The 19,752-nt window shown below is 46.9% G+C and overlaps 2 protein-coding genes across 2 annotated transcripts in view; both read right to left on the minus strand.

The window, feature by feature from the left end:
• The window catches only part of LOC126989277 (disintegrin and metalloproteinase domain-containing protein 19-like), a 32,319-nt gene extending 24,953 nt beyond the window's left edge, over window positions 1-7,366 (minus strand). The window contains exons 1-4 of the mRNA XM_050847922.1: window positions 6,051-7,366; window positions 5,729-5,829; window positions 1,877-1,995; window positions 645-717 (exon numbers count right to left, since the gene is read on the minus strand). Coding sequence (XP_050703879.1) covers window positions 645-717; window positions 1,877-1,995; window positions 5,729-5,829; window positions 6,051-6,459 — 702 coding nt within the window. The 5' untranslated portion in view covers window positions 6,460-7,366. The remainder of the gene's footprint in view (window positions 1-644; window positions 718-1,876; window positions 1,996-5,728; window positions 5,830-6,050) is intronic.
• A 2,315-nt stretch (window positions 7,367-9,681) lies between these two features.
• Window positions 9,682-15,683, minus strand: LOC126989278 (uncharacterized). Its single transcript, XM_050847923.1, is given in 13 exon segments — window positions 9,682-11,527; window positions 11,696-11,882; window positions 12,020-12,200; window positions 12,361-12,530; window positions 12,634-12,692; window positions 12,695-12,773; window positions 12,887-13,151; window positions 13,261-13,431; window positions 13,883-13,939; window positions 14,177-14,352; window positions 14,483-14,638; window positions 14,910-15,025; window positions 15,252-15,683. Coding segments are annotated over 13 exon segments (3,315 nt in total). The 5' UTR covers window positions 15,661-15,683; the 3' UTR covers window positions 9,682-10,238.
• Between the last annotated feature and the right edge of the window lie 4,069 nt (window positions 15,684-19,752).

A 19,752-nucleotide genomic window follows, 5' to 3' on the forward strand; every position in this document is an offset into this window, starting at 1 on the left:
GTGTGTGTGTGTGTGTTTGTTTGTGTGCGGGTGAGAAGCTCTTTTTTCAAATTAGTGTAGACAGTATGATAGAATAAATGTTAACACACACACACACACACACACACACTGCAGCGCCTTATTCTGATCCACCGAGTCAAGTTAATCTTGGGTAAGTCCGCTACGGGTCTTTCCTTCCAAACGATGAAATATGTTTTGGGAGGTCAACAGAAAGGAACGTTGAATTACTTTAACGTGATTTTCCTGGAGCGTAAATCAGTGTGCGGGTACGATGAAATTTTTTACACGGAACGTTCCTTTAATTAGGCTGTTCTTAAGTCTTAATTACCGGGCTATTCATACAAAATTCTAGTTTGTTTTGGATCTTGTGGCAGGTCTGACAGTGAATACCAAGTCAACGCAGGTGTGTTCACGCCCTTTTCCGGTGTCGGGCCACCTGATAATGTATCACTGATACACACACATGCTCTCTCTCTCTCTCTCTCTCTCTCTCTCTCTCTCTCTCTCTCTCTCTCTCTCTCTCTCTCTCTCTCCTTCACTTGTGTCGCGCCTTACATTCTAACACAGGCACACTGGGGACAATCAGAGCAGGCACTGCTGGGGCGTGAGCGTGACTCACTCTTTGACGCAACGAACAGACTCACCTCTCTCGGAAGTGTGTCATCCCCACCGGCCACACCGCCGCTCGACTCCGTGTACGCTGCCGTCAGCAAGTCTCTGAGGAAGGGGAAGAGGAGGGGTGAAAGAGGGGTGAAGGGCGTTATGGCGGAGAAGGATGATGATGATGATGATGATGAAGAGGAGGAGGAGGAGGAGGAGGAGGAGGAGGAGGAGAAATGAAAGGGAGGAGAAGCGGAGGAGCAGGAGGAGGAGAAGGAATGGAAAGACGGGTAACAGCAACCCAAATGGCTCATCAGGAGAATACTCGATCACATGGAGGCAGAAGAGGAGGAGGAGGAGGAGGAGGAGGAGGAGAAGGACGATGATGATGATGGTTGGAAAGAGTAGATATGCTAGAAATGGTGAAGAAGAGGTGCAGAGGAATGTGGTGGACGACGAGAGAAGGGCTGGTGTGGAGCAGAAGCAGATGTAGGAAAAATGATAATGTTAGTAAAGTTGACGGAAAAGGCAAGAAGAAGGAGGAGGTGTCTAACATCCCCGCCCTCCATGTGATTCCAGTTGCGATCAGAATCAGTGTATATTTCCAAGGTGCATCTTGTGCCTCGTGTCCCGTGTGGAGGAAAAAAAAGACATACCGGCAAAATATCAAGTGATGGGCGCACCAGAGTACCTATTCGAGGACCTGAGGATAGTTAGGACGAGACACTCACTTCACTGCGCTCAAAAAGGGTGAAGAATAAGGGGGGAGGGAGATGGATTGATCACACGTGCGGTTTCTTTTGTTTTATCAGACTCTACACCAAGTTATTTAGAAAAATAATCTGGCCGAGACTACTCACTGATTCACAACGTCATCACTAATAAAGAACTAAATGCAAGGCAGCGGTAAGCATACAAAATTTAGTGTTTTTAATAAAGATGCTTCATAATGGGCCACGAGGTTGAGGCTTGAAAAAAAACTGGGTGGCAGAAGGAAAAGTTTGAGGTACGCAGCTTTGCACTCGCTTCGTGTTCCTTGGTAGGTGTGTTATGTAGACACGAATGTTGTGATGGCGTTTTTTTATATCATACCAACAGAAACAAAGGTTAATAGCAACCAAACTTTACAAGTCGAACATTATCACTTTCATTCGACCAGTTTTAAATATGTGAAGCGCCTTCTTCGCGCACTGTGCTTCTTTAGGAGAAAAAGCTCTGTGTTGTTCTGATGCTGGGGTGGGGGTCAAGGGCTTGTGGAGAGACAGAGGTTGGGTACCTGTTAGGGTGGAGGTCAAGGATGAGTGCCTGGCCGTCCTTATTGAAGGTAACCGTCAGGAGGATGTGCTCTTCCGCGTCCTCGTCACGCTTTCCTCTCTTCTCCGATGAATCTTTCTCCTTGACACAGGTGGGAGAGTAGAGTTGATAGATAAACACACACACACACACACACACACACACACACACACACACACACACACACACACACACACACACACACACACACACACACACACAAATATATAGCTATATATATATATATATATATATATATATATATATATATATATATATATATATATATATATATATATATATATATTTACAGTAAAATAAACAGTTCAAGGGCATAAAAAAGGGAAACAATAATGAAAAAAAGCCCGCTACTCACTGCTCCTAAAAAGAGTCCAGGGGTGTGGCTGAAAGATAGGTCAATTTCGGGAGGAGAGGTGTCCTGATACCCTCCTCTTGATAAAGTTCAAGTCGTAGGCAGGAGGAAATACAGATGAAGGAAGATTGTTCCAGAGTTTACCAGCGTGAGGGATGAAAGAGTGAAGATGCTGGTTAACTCGTGCGTTAGGGATTTGGACAATAAAGGGATGAGCTTGAGTAGAAACTCGTGTGTGGCGGGACCGCGGGAGGGGGGAGGCATGCAGTTAGCAAGATCAGAAGAGCAGTGAACGTGAAAATATCGATAGAAGATAGAAAGAGAGGCACCATGGCGGCGGAATTTAAGAGGTAGAAACTGAAGAGACGAAGAGCCTTAGACTCCACTCTGTCCAAGAGAGCTGCGTGAGTGGAGACCCCCCATACGTGAGATGCATACTCCATACAAGGGCGGACAAGGCCCCTGTATATGGATAGCAACTGTGCGGGGATGAAGAACTGGCGGAGACGATACAGAACGCCCAACCTCGAGAAACTGATTTAGTGAGAGAGGAGATATGAAGTTTCCAGTTAAGATTTTGAGTTAAGAATAGACCAAGGATGTTTAGTGTTGAAGAAGGTGACAGCTGAGTGGTGTCGAAGAATAGGGGATGGGTGTTTGGAAGATTGTGTCGAGTTGATAGGTGGAGAAATTGTTTTTTTGAGGCATTGAAGGACACTAGGTTCCTTTTACCCCAATCTGAAATAATAGCAAGGTCTGATGTTAAGCGTTCTGCAGCCTCCAGTCTGGAGTCATGTAATTCCTGTTGAGAGGGTCTTCTGTTGAAAGAAGTTGAATAATGCAGAGTGGATTCATCAGCGTATGAATGGATAGGACAGTTTGTTATGGAAAGAAGATCATTGATGAATAACAGGAAGAGAATGTTTGATAGGACAGAGCCCTGTGGGACACAACGGTTGACAGGTTTATGGGAAGAACAGTGACCGTCTACTACAGCAGAGATAGAACGGCCGGAAAGGAAACTGGAGATAAAGGAACAGTTAGAGGGATAGAATCCGAAAAAGGGCAGTTTAAAAAGCAAAGAGTTGTGCCAGACTCTATCGAAAGCTTTCGATATGTCTAGCTCAACTGAGAAAGGATGACCAAGAATCAGTTAAGAGAGTAAGATGACCAGTAGAACACCCCTTGCGGAACCCATACTGGCGATCAGATAGAAGGTAAAAAATGGAAAGGTGCTTTTGAATCTTCCGGTTAAGGGTTGATTCAAAAGCTTTAGATAGACTTGAATTTAGGGCTCTAGGGTGGTAGTCTGAGGGATTGGAACGGTCACCCTTCTTAAGCACAGGCTGTATGAAGGCATATTTCCAGCAGAAAGGAAAGGTAGATGTTGACAGGCAGAGGCGAAAGAGTTTGACCAGGCAGGGTGTCATTACGGAGGCACAGTTTTTAAGGACAATAGAAGGCCCTCCATCATGTCCATAAGCCTTCTGAGAGTTGAGGCCTTAGAGGGCATAGAAAACATCATTCTGAGGAATCTTAATAACAGGCATAAAGGAGTCAGAGGGGGGATGAGTAGGAGGAATATGCCAAGAATCGTCCAGAGTGGAGTTGTTTCACAAAGTTTGAGCGAAGAGCTCAGCCTTAGAGATAGATGAGACGTCGGTGCTGCCTTCAGGGTTAAGGAGAGGAGGGAAAGAAGAAGTGAAGTTGGAGATGTTTTGGGCTAGGTGCCAGAAGTCTCTGGAAGAATTAGAGAAAGCAAGGTTTTGACATTTGCTACGGATGAAAGAGCTTTTGGTAAGTCGAAGAATAGATTTGTCACGATTCCGGGCGGAAATGTAAAGATCATGGTTAGCGGGAGTTCGAAGGTTCTGGTACCTTTTGTGAGCTGCCTCTCTATCTTTGACAACAAGAGAATAAGCGTGATTAAACCAAGGCTTTTTAGCATGAGAAGTAGGTAGAGAAAGTACGTGGAATGTATGCCTCCATTCCAGAGACAATCACCTCTGTGATGCGCTGGGCACACTCAGAAGGGTCTCTCTTCTGGAAGCAGTAATCATTCCACGGGAAATCGGAAAAGTACATCCTCAGGTCGTCCCACCGAGCTGAAGCAAAATGCCAGAAGTATCGCCTCTTTGGTGGGTCCAGAGGATGTACAGGAGCGATAGGACAGGATACAGAAATAAGGTTGTGATTGGAGGAGCCCAAAGGAGAGCACAGTTTGACAGATTAAGTAGAAGGGTTAGAGGTAAGGAAGAGGTCTAATATGTTGGGCCTGTCTCCAAGACGGTCGGGAATACGTGTAGGGTGCTGAACCAACTGCTCTAGATCGTTGAGGAGAGCAAAGTTGTAGGCTTGTTCACCAGGCTGGTCAATGTAAGAGGATGAAAGCCAAAGCTGGTGGTGAATATTGAAATCTCCTAAGATGGAGATTTCAGCGAAGGGAGAGTGGGTCAAGATGTGCTCCACTTTAGAGTTCAAATAGTCTAAGAATTTAACATAGTTAGTTGAGTTAGGTGAGAGATAAACAGCACAGATGTATTTAGTAATAGAATGACAATGAAGTCTTAGCCAGATGGTGGAAAATTCAGAAGAGTCAAGGTCGTGGGCACGAGAGCAAGTGATGTCGTTGCGCACGTAGGCGCAACATCCAGCTTTGGATTGAAATTTAGGATAGAGATAGTAGGAGGGAACAAAGTAGAGATTGCTTTCAGTAGTCTCAGAAACCTGTGTTTCGGTGAGAAAGAGAAGGTGAAGTTTAGAGGAGGAGAGATGATGCTCCACAGAATGAAAATTAGATCGAAGACCGCGAATGTTGCAGAAATTGATAAGGAGGAGGTTCGAGTTATCAGGACATCTCTCAAGTCGGAAGCTGGAATGGGAGTCCTCCCTGAGGGAGTTTATGGTCCCCCCCCCAGGTGGGGACTCCGAGGTAATGCTATGGTGCGTCATTTTGAATTTCAAATTTTTGGGAAAGGTGTGTATGTTTTGTGGATGTAGTGTGGTGCGGAAAGAGAGAGGATCTATCTTTAGAGAGCATGCTGAACTACTCCTACCATATATATATATATATATATATATATATATATATATATATATATATATATATATATATATATATATATATATATATATATATATATATATATATATATATATATATATATATATATATATATATATATATATATATATATATATATATATATATATATATATATATATATATATATATATATATATATATATATATATATATATATATATATATATATATATAGATATATATATATATATATATATATATATATATATATATGTGTGTGTGTATATATATATATATATATATATATAATATATATATATATATATTTTTATATAGAGAGAGAGAGAGAGAGAGAGAGAGAGAGAGAGAGAGAGAGAGAGAGAGAGAGAGAGAGAGAGAGAGAGAGAGTATCGCACCGGTGTGGGGGGTGGGGGGCCGTGGGGGTCTCTGCGGCGTGTCCAGGTGACTTTTGGGGTGATGGTGACGTTGAGCGTCTCCGTGAACCACTCTTGTGTGTCTAGAATGAACAGGTGAACACTCAGGTCACTCCACAATGTCCAGTAATTGTGTTCAGAATAGAATGCGCGGACACACATTAAACAATATATAAATGTACTTAATTTGCCACAGGAATCCAATATTCTGAAACTGCTTGTTGAGGAAAGATACAACAAAAAAAATCTAAATTTCGTTCGTATTATTACAAATGACTCATAAATGATGTGAGTCTTGACTCACCAAGATTATCTCTGACTCCCTGGGTAACTCTTTCCTGTTTTCTGCCTTCACCAGCAGCTCTTGCCCTCCCGTCATTCATTCCCGTCGTCTCCTGTCTTGTGTTGTCACTGGCTTCTGGAGGCATCTTATTTTCACTTTCCTCCGAAGTTGATGGTTGATCACGTCCCTTGTTTTGTCTGGAGGAGTCTCCTGCCGCCAGTCTATGGATCGGTGGTTTTTGCGTTGTGGCGGTGAGGTGTACAGCAGCTGCCGCCCCCGCCGGCCCGCCCTGCTGGGGTAGGCGTGTCTCACCCTCCAGAGACGCCTGCACCTTAGTGTTAGGTTGGAGGGCCTGCTCTGCTGTGCTGGAAAAGTTGAAGCACAGCAAAAGTGTAGTCGCACAGACAACTGTATTGTGCAGCAGCAGCATCTCGTACGGGTTGCTGGCCGCAGCCAGCTGTTTGTGCCTGTGATGCTGCCGCAGGCTCTTCACTGGCCTTTACTTATCTTCGATAGTCTTCACTAGTCTTCTCTTTTCTGCACTCGATCGATATGATTTGAAGAACCTTTTTCACCACTGACATAACACATTGTTGATGAGATTTACCGATCCTTCAAAACGACATGAAGTAAGAAGTCATAACGCTTTTTTTTTTTTTTAGTTAAAATGCAATAAATATTCTAAGTGTCTTTCAAAGTACTCAAGTGTGTTGGTGTGAGAGATGAACTTGTCCTGCTGCTCGACACTCTTCTTGCCCGCACCCGTGCCCGCCTCACAGCTGACGCGCCCCGTTGTAGACTGGCGCACTGCGCTGTGCCGGAGTCCTACTAAGATATGACAAAGTGCTCTGATGACGCATAACTCTTTTCCGGTTAAATGGACGACAGAGCCGTAATGTCTCCAAATCCACTTCGACATGCACACGACTGCGGTCTCACAGACGGGTAGTCTGGAGGGTGCCGCAGCTGCCGAAGCGGCGAATTGGCCGTGCAGTGACCGGCAGGGGGCCTGGAGTGTGTAGCAGTAGTGTGGGTTGCACGATGTGGTTCATTCGTTCACGGCACACATTTAGGTGTTTAAGATTCGCGTGGCACAACACTGGCTATCGTGGAGTTTGGCGGTAAATCAGTGAAATGGAGCTGCGGTTGGGATACGGACGTGTTATATGCGCGATATCAGGGTGGCACTAGGTTTATCTTATCGAGGAGAGAGGTTTTACAGAAGCCATTGGAGCAGAGATAAAGCATTCTAGACTACTGGCAGTGACTATGAAGAAAGCGATATTCCCAAGTCATGGGCCTATTTTCTTTCCTCTTCTTTGCAATGTCTTATGGGCAGCACACAATCATTAAAAAAAAAAAAATGATGTGCATGAATTATAAGAGATATTATAGTTTTGACATCTCCTTACCCCGAGTATTTAATGTGTCACATGATGAAGAGACTCGGGGTCTCGCTACAATACGCACCTGGGGTCGAGCCATGGGCAGCAACACCATGTATACATCATCCATATACTGCTTTTAAATAATGTTCAATTAATTGGTGTCTGGAGCGAGAGTTAGGAAAGGTTGAATATGGTAATCCTGGGCGTCAGTAGTGCGTAGGGAAACATCTTCACCAAGAACAGGCTTCAAAGGCTTGGGGAGATCAGTGCCGTGGTAGCAGTCACGGAAGCACGTGCCCGTGACTGACTTACTGGACAGTGGACACATTTTTTTTTTTTTTTTTTACGTTGCGGCCTATTGCGCCGGTAGGCTTCTTCCCGGTGGATCCTGATGGTCGGTCCAAGGCTTCTACCCGGTGGGTCCTGATGGTCGGCCCAGCCCGTTCTGGCGCAGGCGAGTGTTTATAGTGGCGCCATCTTGCATTGGCTCATGCTGCCCTCCCGGAGCTCATCTTTGATCCTAGAATCTAGAGTCCGGGTTGATAGGTGGTCTTCTGGACAGCATGTGGGTAGTTTATAAGCCACTCGGCGGCGGCTGAAAATTCCCAGCTTGATGGCACCGGTCGGGGATTGAACTCGCGTCCTCCTGAACGCGGGGCCGTCTCGCTATCCATTCAGCCACCGCCTCCCCATATACCTAAATAACATGCACCGACTTATATATTTCCTCCTCTTTGCATTCACGTTACTTCTGCAGCCATCGTGGACCTTTCTATCTCTTAACTTCCTGGAGCTGTTTTACCGATACCTTTTCCACCATTTCACTATCTTTTAGAACAACTCTGAACCTCACCGTTTCCAGTCGCTCTGTCACTTTTATAATTACATGTTCCTTCTCCGTCATTCAGAAGTAAGAGCAAGGTCAGAGGTGAAGAGTTTTGTAGCATATGCTGTTTATTTTTTTCTGTGAGGGTCTTTTGTTGAAAGACGTTGAGTAATAGAGAGTAAGGTCTTATTTATAAGAATTGATTAAACAGCTCGTTTTCTGAATGATCATTAATGAGTAACAGAAAGTGTGAGACATACCAGAGCTCCGAGGAACACCATTGTCTATACGTTTAATTGATGATGGAAAAGTGACCGTCTACTACAGCGGAAGTGAATGGCCCTGAAAGGGAACTGGACCTGCCTGTAAACCCTATCAGATTTAGTCAAAAGCTTTCGAGATAAAGGCTAGAACTGAAGAAGTTCTATCTAATAGTTTCCGGTAAGCTACGCACAACTAGCGCCTCCGTGGTAAAGAGTTTCTAGGCCGTCTCTGCAACATAGAGACGGCCTTGAGTGATCGGCACCATTAAATATGAATCCGCAGGTCTGGGTTCGAATCCCGGTCCAGCTTTTCGTCCTCCATTTTAGGCTTTGGTGATGGGTGCCTTGGAAGACCTAGGAAAGGTAAACTGTGGTAATCCAGATGTTACACTGGTCCCGTATACCATGATTGGAGGTTATTTTCCACCACAAGCTAATGGTCTAATCATCTAATGTAATGGAAATGGGCATCGAGGTCACATGCAGCTTTAGCACGTGCCCCCAGCTTTGCCTTTGTGCAAAACCAGCCAGAACAGCAATCTTATCACCAGACGAGCTGTCAGTGTTAACTGTGTATCGCCAAATTTCCTGCCCACATTTGTGTCTTGTTCTTGATTTGAGTGCATCCGGAGTCACTAGATTACTCGGGGTGACTAGATCGAAGCGGTGGTGTGTGTGTGTGTGTGTGTGTGTGTGTGTGTGTGTGTGTGTGTGTGTGTGTGTGTGTGTGTGTGTGTGTGTGTGTGTGTGTGTGTGTGTGTGTGTGTGTGTGTGTGTGTGTGTGTGTGTGTTTATGGCAGAAACTGAAATAGATGTCTTCATTCAGTAACACATCCGTCACAGATTTAATCACAAAACTCAACCGGAATCATCAAAGAATCGTCACGCCCCGGCTGGGTATACACCGGAAGGGTAGTGACTTACGGCTCGTTGTGACTCTCCCGGGATAGTTGAGGCGAATTATTGGAAGTTCTATCCCAAACTAAGATTGATTAAAGAACCTCATTGTAATTAAATAATGAAAAAATCATAAGATATATCACGGCAAGTCTCGGGTGTCAGCGTGTATTTGACTCACTGCAAAGGTGCCGGATGTGTGTGGCTTATCATCCGGCCGGGACGTGATTGTTGCAGTCGAAGCTTTGGCGGCAGGGTAAGGAGGTGAATCATTTGAGGCTAGTTTGAACATATATTTTTTTATCAAATATGATTTCATACATCCATAAAAAAATGAGACTATGGTGTATTTCCACGAGCAATGACTAAATCATTTGATTAATTTACCTGACATTTGTTGACACATACAGATGTCCTCTAGGGGTCAAGGCGTGCGTGATGCGGGTCTTTGGATGCCTGCCTTGAGCCTTACAGTGGGTGCTGGTGAGCCACTCTGTGTGCAGGTAATTATTTGTCGGCATGCGTGACTACCAAGCTCAGCCCCGTCAGGGTCTTGGGCCACACGGGTCCAGCAATCCCTCCTCCCAGACATCCATCAAACGCCTTGCTAAACACATATACGACTGGGGGCTTTGCTTGTGTGTTAAAACGGTTTGTCAGGCATGTGTAGCACGTCCACGATCGTCACACACGGAAAACTTATTATTAGCATAAAAAAGAGTGAATACAAGAATCTTGTGCACAGCCTAAAGAAGTCTTTAATTATAATCACAGCACTAGTCGCGAAGGTAAGCGAGAGAGGCAAGAAAGTCGTAAACCCTTTAGTTTCTTCACCTCACGCAGCGTCGAGTTTTCTTGCTATTGCCAACACTTTATTGTTTCCCTTTGAAGCGGAGGATCCCGGAGAAGTCGATCGAGCTTCTGACCATGGCTTGGAGGGAAGAGTTGGTGGAGCCGCCTCTCGGGGTGGACTGGGCTTCCCTTGTAGTCTTCCTTCTTGATTTCGCTGACCAACTATCTGAGGAGGAGACGGAGAGTTGTGCCTCGAGGGAGGAACCCTGGGTGGTAATGGCAAAGCCTTTTTAATAGGTGGCCGTAATGCCACCTTCCGGCCATTGGTGTTGACGGCGTCCCTCAACGCAGTCGTGTGGGCATGTTCTTTAGGTGTCGCAGACGCCGGAGTGGATCTGTCGCCGGGAGGGCTGTTTTGTCTACAAGGAAACCTGACGCCACTTGGCATCTCTGGGGACATGGACAAGTTCTCTTCACTCTTGGCAGGCTTGAGAGTAGAAGGAGGTGGCGGTGGGGGCGTCCCTCTTGCTCGGACCCTTCCAGTGGAAAGAATATCGGTAGAGATTGACCGGCAGTAGGCTGGCTTCGCCTGCTCTGGTGGCGGCGTGGCCTGCCGAGAGCTGCGGCCCCCAGCCAGCGGATCTACTACCAAACGACTCAGTGGGATGGATTTCTGACTTCCAGAGTTCTTCGAGAGATGGATTTCTTTTTCTGTAGTTGCTTTTCCATTTTTGTTTCCAATCTTCCTAAAAGTGCTAATTAAACTGCTCATGGAAAGCTGCAGGGAAGATCTCTTGCTGGAGTCGTCTTCATCAGTGTCAGAGACGCAGCCAGAATCCATCGAAATAGATTGCAAATACTTGGGCCGCTGAAGGTTGTCATGGGACTTGTGATGTTGGACAGGAGAGTCTGAAGGCAGTCTCACCTTCCTTCGCAAGTCAGGCGAGTTCTTGGGTGTGATGGTGACCATCTCCGTCACCAGCTTCTCGTTGGCCACGCCCCAGGAGTTTGTATGAGAGGTACCCTTGATGTCTACGTCGACGCTGCACAGCATATGCTCGTTCACGTCCCCCTCAGCTTCAATATTTACGTTCGACTGTTTCGTTTGTGGAGGAAATCGGACAGTGAGCATCCATCGGGCAGCCTTGGTCATGATGGGGCAGCAGCACGTATCCAGGCAGGCGACGCAGCAAGGGAGAGCCCGGGAGGTGTAATCGCGTCCTTTACTCTTGTACCAACCTTTGAAACAACCCCACGAGCAACACGTCACCGCCAGCAGACTCGCCAGCAGCACCAGGAGCACCCACATCGATGTTATTAGAACCCGGACGTCTGTGGGAAGGGAAACCATTGGCATGGGAGACATTCACGCCCCCTGCGAACAGCCTGCTGCCAGATATAAGGTTCCCATGTATAGAAGTCACAGTGAACTTAACTTTGATACCAAGTAGGGAGCAAGCTGGAATTTGTCCTCAAAACCTGCCCCCCTGTGTCACTTACCTGAGGGACCAGCCATCACGTTACTTTCCACAGAGCCTCCTAGTCCAGCCAAGGAGCAGTCAGGCGGGGAGTAACCCGCATCACAGTGGCAGTTGCCGCGGCTGTTACACACACCGTGTCCAGAACACCCACCTCGGCAGTCCCCTGTAGGCTTCGGGATCTCCTGACATCGCTGGTTGACGCACATCTGTATTTTGAGAGACGGAACATTGAAGTGGGCGGACTACTCAGGACGACAGTGAAGTTAATATGGCACACACACACACACACACACACACACACACACACACACACACACACACACACACACACACACACACACACCTTTCCAGAGCCACAGGAGGCACCGCTGGGGGTCAGCCAGTGGTGGGCGGGGTAGTTTGCTGATCCGGAGATGAAGTGGCATTCGTGAGGTCCCGCGCGTCGAGACTCGGGGCGATGCTCTGGGAGGTGCTTGGCGCTTGGGGCCGAGGCGAGGCAATGGAGAGTCCCGCACAGAGAGTTCCTGTGTGACCAAGACTAGAATGAATGGACGGATCTCTGGCAAAATTTACAGGCAGGGTGTAGTTGACTTTCTTCTTCTAATGGCTGATTTTTTTTCATTAAGTGTGGTTAGTCTATGGATTCTTGTTTTGTGACATTAAATGGCGGCGATAAACACTTACTCGGGTCGACAGGTGCGATAAACACCGGTCTCGAAGCCACAGTTTCCGTCACGGTTCCCTTTCACGTTAAATTCTGAGTAGCAGTCATGTGAGGCGGCAGGCGTGGAGGCGCCCCACAGCTGCTCACAGCGCCCCTCGCGGCTACCACACTCCCCGTTGTAACAGTGACCCTTGAGGGAAGACATGTGGTAATGACCGTTAGGATCTAAGGCAGTGAGTGGAGGAAAGCATTATGGTAATTCTTTTCCCCACTGGGGAGAAAAACTTCCTCACCTCTCCCCCGCGGCACGATGTCCCGTCCCCCTTATTTACATCAGTTGGGCAGTACTCAGGTGGCCGGAGCAGAACTCTGGCAGGTCACATTCCTTCGGAGCCGCACGACACACTGTGCCCGGAGGCTTGGGCTGACACGTCTGCCATGCAAATAACGTCTCAGATAATGACAGAACCTTGTGGTCAACGTTATCACCTTACACATATAATAAAATTAGCATCAGATTTTTTTATGTAAGACATAGTTCCGCACCCGAGTGTCGCAACATGCACCAGAGGCACAGGAAGCATTGGTGGCAAGCCTGCAGGTGTCGGCGACGCAGCACGGGTTGTCGCAGAATTCGGCGGGGCCACAGTCACACTGCTCGCCGTCGTCCACCACCCCGTCGCCGCAGCTGTTGCTGTCATGCCTCTTCCTCGGCACGTTCCTCAGGCAGTCCAAAGCTAAAGAATCCATTGCTGAGCTGAGAGATTTTCTGTTGCAAGAACTCCATTCTAGCTTTGCAGCTGAAGCATTTCTGTTTGTGGGAGGAAGACTTAAACTGAGTTTTTCGAACAAGAATACTATATCATAAGACAAAACCACTGGTGTTCAGGTCTTGATAACGGCGAGACTGCCAGACTAACCTAAAGTGGCGGCCCATTACGCAGGTGGCATCGTGGCAACCGCAGTCGTGATCGGCGTCATCAGCATCGTCCTCAAATCCGAGGCTGTGGCCCACCGCATGCGCCAGGGCCACGCCCGCCAGGCTTGGCACCTCCCCCTCGTCCTGTACGACGCTCACTGACTCCCGCCTTCTGTCCATCGAGAGCACACGACTCACTCATCAGCAGCCGTGGCTGTCATGCACCGTAATTACACTCAACGAATAATTACAATAAAATTATCATTCTCCTGCCAGGACTTGTTTTTTTAACGAGAATCATACATAGTGAATGATTTTTTAAACTTTTGGGCCCAGTGGAAGACCAACAGCAAAGCATGAGATGGAGCACTTTCATAAACGAAAACAAGAAGGGTCTAGGTTATCCCTCCCTCCTGTTCCCAAGAGCCTCGACCCAGTGGTGTAAAAAAAGGATTATGATGGCCACCGGCCAGGCCCCACCATCGCTAAGGTTCTTATCTCGACACTAACTTGATTGACCGTCTCTCTGTTGAGGGACTTACACGCTTTAAAAGGAACACTGGATAACAAAGGAGAATCCTGCAACACGCCTGAGCACCGAGAGCTGGACAGGAAGCACGTACCTGCACATTCCTCCTTGGGGCGCGCCGCAGGGTACTCGTCCTCGCATCTGTTTCCTCCTGTAGGGAATGAAGGCAGTGACGAGGCAGGAGTTATGTAATAGCTTTGTTGAATGGTGTCATGATGTTATCAAGTCGAGAGTTATGTAAAGTGATAGTCAATTTCCATCCCAAAGCAAACCACTGAGTCCCCCTTTGCATCCTCCTCTGAAGGACACTACTGACATTCTCGCCCCATTCTCCTCTTCACTCTTGACTCTCAACTGCCTGCATCATTATACATATATTCAAACTTACGTCAGGAGAACCGTGTGGTCGTTGGGCAGTTTAGGTTCCTCCTGCAGGAGGCGGAGCCGGTACTGCTGGAGGCCGTCGACGTTGGTTTCTACTGTGGAGGTCACGCTGAACTGGTCCCGTGAGTCCCAGACCGACACCTTCGCTGGCACCAGCATCACGCCCACACCGCCCAGAACCTGGATGTCGGCGGTGGAGGAGTGAAGGAAGTTTATAGTTAGCGACAGTGGCGGCTCTGTATGAAGTTTTAGGAGGGGACATGCAATGACGTGAACGAGCCCCCCAGGAAGAGTGTGAAGTAAGTCTTACCTTGTTGGCAACGCTCAGAAGCTGTGCGGCGCGTTGGGAGGCATCGTGTCGTGTGCCGTAGTGGTTGTAAAAGCTATAATCAGCGAGCACCACCACCTCCACGAAGAGGGTCTTCCGGTCCGGCAGCGGTGGCCCATGCAGCTCAATACGTTGGATCTGCCAGATGAGTTTGTGTTCAAAGCAGAGAAACACTTCGAGACGCAAAACTCACGGGGGAGATTAGCATTGCAGCGCTTAGCATACCACAAATCGAATATTTTTTTCTGATAGCGTCAGTAGCGTGACAATGGTTAGGAGAGAAGAGCGCGTGGGGCAGCCACGGCTCACCCCAGCCGCCCACACAGCTGTCCTAACCCGGGCGAGGGTGGGGGCTGAGGTGTCCAGCCAAAGGAGGGACGAGGAAGGCAATGTGAAATGAAAGTCTTACCGCTGTGATGCTGCGTGAGGTGCGATCAAGTGAATGCATCGCGCCCCCCTTGATGTAGCGAGGCCGCATGGCGTCGGCTGTGGACGCGGTCGTGCCCGCTTCAGTAAGTCGCGTTCCTGAGTGGTGATGGAATAAAAAAAAATATTTCGTTGATTAAATACATGTTGGTTGGGTCGCATGGATTGCATTTTCATTATTTTTTTCTCATTGCCGTAATACATCACTTCAACAACCAGTGTTAATATTTCTTTTAAGATAAAGCGGTAACATTATCAGTCTCAAGGAACCACCATGGCTGTGCACACCTTGATCCTCAAATGACGTGTTACCGTCGTGACTCACCTTCCGGCTGGTCCAAATGCGCCTTCCTTGCCACGCTGACCCTCCAGCCTCCGAGCGCCCCACCGGGTGGTGGTGCAGCGAAGCCCCCTTGGACAGCTTGCTGAGTCAAGGTTCTTGAGTCGTTGTGGAGGCGTTGGGGAGATGACGTAGTTGGAGACGAGGCCGGCAATTGGAGGGCCGCCACTCTCAGCTGCACCAACGAGCACAACAAGAGAACCAGTGTGATGTAGGCCGGGCCGGGAGACGCCGAGGGTCGCCGGCACCAAGAGAACGGTGGCCGTGCCATGCTGGCCTGGCGGCCGTGCAGGGGCATTAAAGTATCACTGTTTGCTCCCCTTGCCTCCTTTGTGGCTGCAGTGTTCCACGCGAGCCTTTCCTTGCATGAATCCCACGTGTCTTGCGGGGTCATAGCCTGGAATGAAGGCAGCAAACCTTTACACCCCTATACGTTCCGACCCCTTGAGATTTTTCGCGCTCGTATAGCTAGCATCGTATTGATTTTTCTGAACAACAATAACGCTCGTGAACACTAAGTACTGCAACCTAATCAATGGTGTAAAGCAATAGTGAATAATGAGTGAAAAGAAACTCTCAAGAAATAAAATCCTTTTCTCCCTCTTCCTCCTATTCTTCCTTCTTTTCTTCTTCTTCCTCCTCTTCCTATTCTTCCTTCTTTTCTTCTTCTTCTTCCTCTTCTTCCTTCTTTTCTTCCTCCTCTTCTTTCTCCTTTTCTTCTTCCTCCTCTTCCTCTTCTTTCTCCTTTTATTCTTCCTCTTCCTCTTCTTCCTCTTCCTCCTTTTCCTTTCTCGCCAGCTTCTCGCCTCTTTTCTTCCTCTTCCTTTTCTTCTGCCTCTTCCTCTTCTTCCTCTTCCCTTCCTTCTTCCTCTTCTTCTTCATCTTCCTCCTCTTCCTGTTCTTCCTCCTCCTCCTCTTCTTCCTCTATTTCCTCCTCTTCTTCCTCTTACTCTTCTTCCTGCTCTTCCTCCTTTCCTTCCTCCTCTTCTTCCTCCTTTTCCTCTTCTTCCTCCTCTTCCTCTTCTTTCTCCTTTTCCCTCTTCGCTCTTTTCCCCCTCCTCTTCCTCTTCTTCTTTTTCCTTTTCCTCTTCCTCTGCTTCCTACTTTTCCTCCTCTTCCTAGCTTCTCGTCCTACTCTTCTTCCTCATTCTTCCTCTCACTCTTCCTTTTCTTCTTCCTTCTCATCTTCTTCTTCCTTTTCTTGATTTTGCTCTTCTTCCTCCTCTTCCTCTTTCTCTTCCTCCTCTCCCACCTCTTCCTCTATTTCCTCCTCTTCTTCCTCTTCCTCTTCTTCATCCTCTTCCTCCTTTTCTTCCTCTTCTTCCTACTCTTCCTAGTCTTCCTCTTCTTCCTCCTTATTGTCCCCTTCCCTCTTTTCCTCCTCTTCTTCCTCTTCTTCCTCCTCTTCTTCTATACTTTTCCACCTCTTCCTAGCTTCTCGTCCTCTTCTTCTTCCTCTTCTAGCTTCTTCCTCCTTTTCCTCCCCTACCTCTTCTTCTTCCTCTTCCTTTTCTTCTTCCTCTTTTTCCTCCTCTTCTGCATCTTCCTCTCCTTCCTCTTCTTCTTCCTCCTCTCCCTCCTCTTCCTCTATTTCCTCCTCTTCTTCCTCTTCCTCTTCTTCATCCTCTTCTTCCTCCTTTTTGGTGATGATGGTGATGGTGGTGATGATGATGGTGGTGATGATGGTGATGATGGTGGTGATGATGATGGTGGTGATGATGATGGTGATGATGGTGGTGATGATGATGGTGGTGATGATGATGGTGGTGATGATGGTGGTGATGATGATGGTGGTGATGGTGATGGTGGTGATGATGATGATGGTGATGGTGGTGATGATGATGATGGTGATGGTGGTGATGATGATGATGGTGGTGATGATGATGATGGTGGTGATGGTGATGATGGTGATGGTGGTGATGATGATGGTGGTGATGATGATGATGGTGGTGATGATGATGATGGTGGTGATGATGATGATGGTGATGGTGGTGATGATGATGATGGTGGTGATGATGATGGTGATGATGATGGTGATGATGATGGTGATGATGATGATGGTGGTGATGATGGTGGTGATGATGATGGTGGTGATGATGATGGTGATGATGATGATGGTGATGATGATGATGGTGATGGTGGTGATGATTATGGTGGTGATGATGGTGGTGGTGATGATGGTGGTGGTGATGATGATGGTGGTGATGATGATGGTGGTGATGATGATGGTGGTGATGATGGTGGTGATGATTATGGTGGTGATGGTGATGGTGGTGATGATGATGGTGGTGATGGTGATGATGGTGATGATGGTGGTGATGATGATGGTGGTGATGATGGTGATGATGGTGATGGTGGTGATGATTATGGTGGTGATGATGGTGGTGGTGATGATGGTGGTGGTGATGATGATGGTGGTGATGATGATGGTGGTGATAATGATGGTGGTGATGATGATGGTGGTGATGATTATGGTGGTGATGATGGTGGTGGTGATGATGATGGTGGTGATGATGATGGTGATGATGATGATGGTGATGATGATGGTGATGATGATGGTGATGATGATGATGATGGTGGTGATGATGGTGGTGATGATGATGGTGGTGATGATGATGGTGATGATGATGGTGATGATAGTGATGGTGGTGATGATTATGGTGGTGATGATGGTGGTGGTGATGATGGTGGTGGTGATGATGGTGGTGGTGATGATGATGGTGATTATGATGGTGGTGATGATGGTGGTGGTGATGATGGTGGTGATGATGGTGGTGATGTTGATGGTGGTGATGATGATGGTGGTGATGGTGATGGTGGTGATGATGATGGTGGTGATGGTGATGATGGTGATGGTGGTGATGATGATGATGGTGGTGATGATGATGGTGATGATGATGGTGATGATGGTGATGATGATGATGATGGTGGTGATGATGGTGGTGATGATGATGGTGGTGATGATGGTGATGATGATGATGATGTTGATGGTGGTGATGATTAGGGTGGTGATGATGGTGATGATGATGGTGTTGATGATGATGGTGGTGATGATGATGATGGTGATGATGATGGTGGTGATGATGGTGGTGATGATTATGGTGGTGATGGTGATGGTGGTGATGGTGATGGTGGTGATGATGGTGATGATGGTGATGATGGTGGTGATGATCGTGATGATGGTGATGGTGGTGATGGTGGTGATGATTATGGTGGTGATGATGGTGGTGGTGATGATGGTGGTGGTGATGATGATGGTGGTGATGATGGTGGTGATGATGATGGTGGTGATGATGGTGGTGATGATTATGGTGGTGATGATGGTGGTGGTGATGCTGGTGGTGATGATGGTGGTGTTGATGATGGTGGTGATGATGATGGTGATGATGATGGTGATGATGGTGATGGTGGTGATGATTATGGTGGTGATGATGGTGGTGGTGATGATGATGGTGGTGGTGATGATGGTGGTGGTGATGATGATGGTGGTGATGATGATGGTGGTGATGATGATGGTGATGATTATGGTGGTGATGATGATGGTGGTGATGATGGTGATGATGGTGGTGATGATGATGGTGGTGATGATGATGGTGGTGATGATGGTGATGATGGTGATGATGATGGTGATGATGGTGATGATGATGGTGGTGATGATGATGGTGATGATGGTGGTGATGATGGTGGTGATGATGGTGGTGATGATGATGGTGATGATGATGATGGTGATGATGGTGATGGTGGTGATGATGATGGTGGTGATGATGATGGTGGTGATGATGATGATGGTGGTGATGATGGTGGTCGTTGATGATAAGTGCGTTGAGAGAGAGAGAGAGAGAGAGAGAGAGGCCAGTCATAGGCTATTTGACCGTTTGAACCTAGCTCCCCTCTCTTCCATCTTTCATAGTATTTTTTTTATAACGCTAAATTTTTTTTTTGCCGATAAGAGTATATTTGCTTATATTGAAAGGAACTGAATATGAATGACATGAATATTTCGCAGCAAGTGACACTGGCACTGATATTATTTTGGGTATTATCATTTTTGCCTGGTTAATATATATATATATATATATATATATATATATATATATATATATATATATATATATATATATATATATATATATATATATATATATATAATATATCTATGAAAGATGGAAGAGAGGGGAGCTAGGTTCAAACGGTCAAATAGCCTATGACTGGCCTCTCTCTCTCTCTCTCTCTCTCTCTCTCTCTCTCTCTCTCTCTCTCTCTCTCTCTCTCTCTCTGACTCCAAGCACGTACGTTTTTTTCTTTATTAGCTATATATAGGAATTGTCTGGCCAAAGTACAAGAAATTAACATATGTACGAGACACAGTTATCACCTTATGGTAGTGTCAAAATAAGTATTGTATGTGCCATAATTCGTCATCGCCTCGCCGCAATCACAAGCTCGTGTCGCCAACTGCCGTTGAATAACTCTCGTACACAGCGGG

Source organism: Eriocheir sinensis, unplaced genomic scaffold, assembly GCF_024679095.1.
Source record: "Eriocheir sinensis breed Jianghai 21 unplaced genomic scaffold, ASM2467909v1 Scaffold1121, whole genome shotgun sequence".
NCBI classification, from domain to species: domain Eukaryota; kingdom Metazoa; phylum Arthropoda; class Malacostraca; order Decapoda; family Varunidae; genus Eriocheir; species Eriocheir sinensis.